Source organism: Coffea eugenioides, chromosome 9 (assembly GCF_003713205.1).
Source record: "Coffea eugenioides isolate CCC68of chromosome 9, Ceug_1.0, whole genome shotgun sequence".
In the NCBI taxonomy this organism is placed as follows: domain Eukaryota; kingdom Viridiplantae; phylum Streptophyta; class Magnoliopsida; order Gentianales; family Rubiaceae; genus Coffea; species Coffea eugenioides.
In genome coordinates this window covers 8,277,928-8,284,900 of record NC_040043.1, presented here as the reverse complement: position 1 = coordinate 8,284,900, position 6,973 = coordinate 8,277,928, and the positions used below count along the sequence as shown (strand labels likewise).

Below are 6,973 nucleotides of genomic sequence, written 5' to 3'. Positions count from 1 at the left end.
CTAAAAAATAAAAGTAAACTGAATAGTTATTTTGACAAGTTGTATTCAGATAGTTAAACTAACTAAAAGTGCCCAAATACATGGATAAAAATTGATGGATTCAAAATAAATTAAAAAATGAACTGCTGGATCGAAATATTTAAGAATTGTATATTTGGAACGAATGTTTTGCATGGTAGGAAAAGATATGAAAAATTATTTGACAAGATATTTTGCTGATACTATATTTGGAACGAATGTTCTTGCCAAAAAATAATTGCGCATAATCACCTTCTAATTGCCAACAATCCCTGCTGCTGCTGAGCGGATTATTTCCCCGCTTCCATGTCTCACCGGAGTCAAACTTTGGTGCGGGGCCCACACAAATCAAATTAATCTCTCTATTCTTACTTGGAAATTCAGTCGTACGCCCCACCCTCCCAATGCTCCCATTCGCACCATGCATTCGTCAATGGGCGGCGTTCCTTCCATAAAATTATCCCTTCTAATTCAGTCTGTTTTTTTCTCCATACAATGTCATTGTTAGACAGAATCCCTCTAAGTCTCTAACAACCTTAAATGCTGAATTGAAGTTAAAATTGTATGCCTCAGCCCAATAATAGTATATATATATACTTGTCCCTTGTCGGCGCCATTTGCACGGTTTGTCAAAAGAAATGGAGAGAACATGCAATTATTTTCCTGTAGGACTTTTGTTAGCCACTTCTCTGGCAGCCATGGCAACGGCCAAATTCCTTTCGGATGAATTTGCCCTTATAGCTTTGAGAAACAACATAGTTTCTGATCCTCACTTAATCTTGGCCAAAAATTGGTCCATTTCTTCCTCTATTTGTGATTGGATTGGAGTTACTTGTGACTCTAGTCGTCAAAGAGTGGTGGCCTTAAATATTTCTAACATGGGCTTTGAAGGCACGATTCCTCTACAGTTGGGAAACCTCTCATTTCTTGTTACTCTCGACATGAGCAACAACAGTTTTCATGGTTATTTGCCAGAAGGCATGTCTCATTTGCGTCGACTAAGTTTCATGGCTTTAAGCAACAATAATCTCGCAGGAGAAATTCCATCATGGTTGGGTGTCTTGGATAGACTTCAATACCTATTCTTGAGAAACAATTCTTTTGTTGGTCATCTTCCCACTAACATATGCGACAATCTTCCAAATCTAAAAGAGCTTGATATGTCTTCGAATCAGTTAAGCAGTGAAATACTATCAGGTTTAGCAAATTGCTCCAGATTGGAGTCATTATCTTTGTCATTCAACTGGTTCAACGGGTCCATGCCAAAAGAACTTGGGAGCTTAAAAATGCTTGAGGTGCTAGATCTTGGGTATAACCTTGTAGAAGGTAATATTTCTTGGTTTATTTATTCCCTTATTGGATGCCATATTTAAATTTGGTCACTGTAGAATCATATTTCTTGTGCTACAATCTCTTGGCTATTGCCAATTTAAAGTTTAAAGATTTACTTCAATTAAGGAGATCGGAGGTGATCCGCCGAAATATGCAGCTATACTCCAGAAGAGCTTGATTTAAGTTATAATTTTCTATTTGGGCAGATCCCAGCAGACTTGTTCAAATGCCCCTCACTCCGAATTTTGTCATTGGAACATAACAATTTGACTGGATCAATACCAAGGGAGATTAGAAACCTAACTATGCTTGAAGAGCTATACATTTATAAAAACAACCTTTCAGGTGACAAAATGGTGAAAAGTTTCAAATTTCAGCCAATTTTCTTGTTCTTTTAATATTTGTTAACAAATTGGTGCAGCAGAATATATGCATAAATAAAAAATGTGTTAAGTGGGTGGTTTTATTATTTTTTTCTGTTGGTTCAACTAGTCAGCAATTATTAATCCAAATTATTTTGGTGGAAAAATTTGCCATAATTTTGACTTGGAGAGGCAAACGGACATGAAATGAACATCAAGTGGCCTAAATTCCCTTTTTTTTTTTTTAATTTTGTCAATCTTAGATATACAATTTTTACTGGTGGAAGTATATAACATGTCGATGTTACAAGGCATTAATTGGCTTATATAACATAACAACCTGTCCGAATCTCTTGCAGAAAGTTTAGGTGACTTGCTTCCTGAACTTGGAAGTTTATATCTACAGATAAACAATTTGGATGGCCAAATACCTAAAAACTTTTTAAAAAATTCCCCGCTTTAAATTCTTTGCCTAGGGATCAATAAATTCAATGGACAAATACCGAGGGGATTGGAAATTTATTAATCTATGCTTAAGAACCCATGTCAGAAATAGATAGCTATATCACGGGCATGCTAATTTTGAATGAGCTGTAGTCCTGAATTTGGTGCAACTTTTGGAGTATACGTAAATGAGATTGGTTTTGTTCATGAATTGACAGGTTCGATTCCAAATGAGATGTTCAACATCTCAACTCTAAGGGTATTTGACCTTTCTGACAATCATTTATCTGGCATTCTTCCATCAAATATGTGCCATGGCCTACACAATTTAGAAGATATTTCTCTTGCTGCGAATGACTTCAGTGGAGTCATACCTGCCTCTATCTCAAACTGTTCGAAATTGGCTACAATATCTCTTGGTGATAACAAATTTAGTGGTCGAATTCCCAATTCCATTGGAAATTTGAGACACCTCGAATTAATGTATCTATCTGCTAACAATTTGACGAGTGAATCTTCATCTCCAGAATTGAGCTTCTTCACTTCCCTCACAGGTTGCATCTCTTTAAGGATTATCTGGGTGGCAAGCAATCCATTAAATGGGATTCTTCCGAGATCCATCGGAAATCTTTCTATTTCTGTTGAATGGCTGGATCTAGCGAACTGTGGAATTAAGGGAAACATTCCAGATAGCATTGGAAATTTAAGCAATTTAAGATATTTAAATCCACGTAGCAATAGCTTGACTGGCTCAATTCCAACTACGATATGGGGTTTGCAAAAGCTTATAGGATTGGGTCTTCACAATAATTCCCTCACTGGTTCGCTCTCCGGTGATCTCTGTGGTTTGCAGAGTTTGAAGTATTTATACCTAAGTCAAAATCAGATTAGCGGTTCAATTCCAGGATGTTTCAATAGTCTTACATCTTTGAGGTATCTTGACATAGCTTTCAATAGATTAACCTCTACTCTGCCAATGAGCTTGTGGGATCATAAAGATCTCGTGGTTGTCAACTTGTCATCAAATTTCTTGAGAGGACCTTTGGCTCCAGAGATGGGAGAATTAAAGTTTTTGACAACATTAGACTTGTCAAACAATCAGTTTTCAGGTAAAATTCCCAGTACGATATGGAGTCTAGAGAGTTTGGACTATCTCTCTTTAGCAAACAACAGCTTGCAAGGATCCATTCCAGACAACCTTTGAATTGGTACATTTGAATTTGGGCCTAGAAAACTGGTCCATTACTGAGTAACTATTCTGGTTCGGTGGGATCCCCAACGTCTCATATACTTAATGCTCACTTTTAAGGAATTAAGTAGTGGCTCGTGTATTTTTGATCTGTAATAATTTAAGACCTATGTAGATTTTCTTGGTTTCAATATCCACCATACCAAGCTATTCGAAACAATAAAACCAAGGACAATAAAGGTGCATATGCATACATTTATTGTGCCACAACTATTCTAATTTTTTTTAAAAAATTCAATTAGGAAGTGAAACTTTTCCCTAACTAACAAAAGATATTAAGAAAATAAATGTTTAAAGTTACTATGTTAGCCCATGGAAGAAAAAAAAATAGAGTAGTCCACTTTTTCTTTGTCAATACCATCACACTTCATAATTGGAAAACTACTGTTGAAAAGCTTTTGGTATCATATATAATTGAAGACCAAGGGAGAATTGTTATTTTCTTTTTCTTTTGGTGAAAATAATATAATAGGCCTGCATTATGGGAAGTAAGGGAATATACAGTAGGTGACATGTCTTAATTTTGATAAAAAGGAAAAGCGTCTACTAAAACAAGGTTACAGATATTTACGGCACATGGTTGACCCCAATTCACTTGTTCTTCCACTTGAAGTTCGCGGCATGTAATATGGAGAACAACCCCGATTAAATCAACGGATTAAATATCTATCTATTAATTTAAGTATGCGTGAAACAAAAAGTTGAAAAATAGTAAGTGAGCCATCAATATTTGTTTTTGGTCCTTTTAACATTATTTTGCCCAGGACTTTTGCGTCTTTCTTAAAGGCTTGAAGGTGGTAAAAAGGTGAAGTACATATATACAACATTGATATCAATTGAGGATTATATAGTACAAGAGTAAAATACATATACACAAAACCACTATCAATGGACAGTTATATATTTATAGTTCTGAGGGGATATGAGCGTGATTAACAAATTACTTCTAAATGCACAAATCACCATATAAGATTTATGCAATAGTCTAGTCCAGCTAGGTGAGTTGATATACATAATATTATTGGCCGTACAACTTTGTTTAACTTTATTATGACTCTGTATTTTTTTAGAACATCTTTTGGATGTACTTGAATTTTAGTTGAATCACAAGTGTTTCATTTATATGGATTTTTTTTTTCTTTTTAACATCATTCGTGAGTGAAACCACACACCACTCTGGCCAATATGTTGTTCTTCATTGAATCACCAATTGAACAATTGATAAGACACAACATTTTGCAGGTTAGCATGTTTGATATGATTAAGCAATTCTGTAAGGATTGAAATTCTCCACTTGTGGTTTTGCTGTCATCACATTTTGTATTATGGAAACAGAAAGTGGACAACTAGAGAAGCCAATAAAGAGTTTCTACTGCTATAGTCATCAATTCGTGAATGTGGTGTAACTTTTGGAGTATATTTAAATGAGATTGGCTAGCAAGTACATTATTAATTTTTTTAGTATTCTTGTAATTTAACATTTATTACAATTAAGGAATCATAATCAAAGGAAAAAGGAAAGGCAACCTTTTTCCATCTTACATAATAGTGAAGCTATTTATGGTGCCGCGACGCTTTGTAATTTACCAATTTTTGTACTCGTTTCTATGTTTTGTGACACTGAATTCTCCTATCAAGAGCTTCTTCCACTAATATGAAATAGTTTTAACGAAGTTTTCTATTTAAGTGTAATTGGCATGGACTCACTTTATGTAGTTTTGTCAAGGGTTGCACGAGAATTTGAAAAAAAAAATTAACCGTATTTCTATGAAAGTCATGCACGTAATAGGGTATGAATTTTGAGGAAAATTAATTCTAATTAATGAAATCACATTGGTTATCGTAAAGCTGATAAAGTTTCAACAGATGGAAACATACTCGTCGTCTAAAGCTTCGCAAAGCTAATCAAAGAGGAGCCAGAAAATATATTTAAAGTAGCCTTGCTTAGGTATCAGAAATTACACTTACTCTCTTGGCGACACAATACTATAATAATCTTGAAAAGAATACTAATACCCAAATTTGCAAAAACCTAAAAGCCAAAACAAAAGAGAGAAAATAATAATTAAGATCAATGATGATTGAAATAAAATTTTAAAACCATTTAAGTTTATTTATGCTAAATTCGAGCACAATTTGAGATGATGTCACCATTTGGGTTTATTTTGTCTAAAAATACGAATTTCAACATCTGAGGAACGTATATGAAATTATGTTAAATCTTTGGGAGAGATGTAAGGAGTTAGCCCTAAAATGTGAGTGCAGTTGTTATTGCAAATTTCCATCAAAGTTCAAAAAGAAAAGAACCACACTTCTTTTTTTGACTGATTTAGTGTTTTCAGTTAGCAAGAGTATATCTGTTGTACTAGTACATAAATCACATGGTGGAACTGGAACTTAAGAGAACTGATGGTTTTGAATAAAACCATTAGTTTGTTCATAACGTCTAACGGTGGTTCCTTTCACCTTTGGCGGTTCCATAAGTGCATGTACACTGCGTATGGTTGAATGGTGCAAATAAGTCAAATTCTTTCTATTATTAAAGTCGTCATCAAAGTTACATCATTAATTCTACTGCTTATATGATAACCATTCACACTAATCAATAAAAATTTGTAGTTTCCATGCGTCTTTGCCAAAATTTGCATGTCAACTAGCATGTCAAACCTGGAGATGATCTTCTTCTTTTTCCCACAATTAAGGAATCCTAATCAAAGGAAAAAAAAAGGGAAGAGAGCCTTTTTCCACCTTGCATTAATTTTGGAAGACATAGATGTTAAAATCTTTCATATTGTTTGATCAAATCAATCTTTTTGTTTCCATTCCAATTATGAGACAAGTCTAGGTTTTCATCTTTCATTTGTCTAAACTTTATTTATTTCTCTGGACCTTCCACTGACATTTGATATTCTAATCAAATCTTTTCTTGGTTTCTAACATTTTTCTTCGTGATTTTTCCACACTTCCCCACCTTCATTTCCGTTGTAGAAGGACATACTTACCATTCATTTTATTTGGATTTTCATCTTGTACGAAACCAATTCTCTCCAACTTTATACATTCCATCAAAATATTTTTCATGCTTTTGTCATTTTTTTCGGTTTTTTTGCCATAAGAACATCTATTTTAGAGGGATTGAATTTGAAGTTCATTCTCTTTTCTTTCTTTGTTTTGTTGTTATCTAATGATAACCTTTTTTTTCCTCCTATTCTCTTGTTTTTCTTTAAGATTACGGAAAGGAGAATGTTTTTTAAGATTAGAGATGGGCATTTCAATGCCCAATTCTTGCTAGGCATCAAACTAACAGGTTTAGAGTGTTGGGTTTCTAAGGAAAATTATATTTTATTCAATCTGATTCTTGAAATTGCAGCCGAAATTTCACTTCTTTGCCCTCCATCACTCGTGGAGCCATTGGCGACTACTCAAGGCAACATATGTAATTTAAGAGTTCAAGAAATTTATCTAGGTTTCATTTCATGTAATCAATATGATTCAACTATTGAACCAAATTATTTCGGATGTGTTGATTTTTTTTTCTTTTTTCTTTTTATTTCTTTTGGTCCGAAAG

The 6,973-nt window shown here is 34.1% G+C and overlaps 1 protein-coding gene across 1 annotated transcript; it reads left to right on the top strand.

The window, feature by feature from the left end:
* The first annotated feature begins 716 nt into the window (after window positions 1–716).
* LOC113782126 (receptor kinase-like protein Xa21) lies at window positions 717–3,360 on the top strand. Its single transcript, XM_027328036.1, has 2 exons — window positions 717–1,344; window positions 2,375–3,360. Exons 1-2 carry the CDS (start codon window positions 717–719, stop codon window positions 3,358–3,360), a joined length of 1,614 nt encoding a protein of 537 aa, XP_027183837.1.
* The last annotated feature ends 3,613 nt before the right edge of the window (window positions 3,361–6,973 follow it).

Coding starts and splice junctions, on each gene's coding strand:
- LOC113782126 (XM_027328036.1), top strand. CDS start 717: ATGGCAACGGCCAAATTCCTTTCGGATGAATTTGCCCTTATAGCTTTG. Junction 1,345..2,374: donor TGGGTATAACCTTGTAGAAG/GTAATATTTCTT, acceptor ATGAATTGACAG/GTTCGATTCCAAATGAGATG.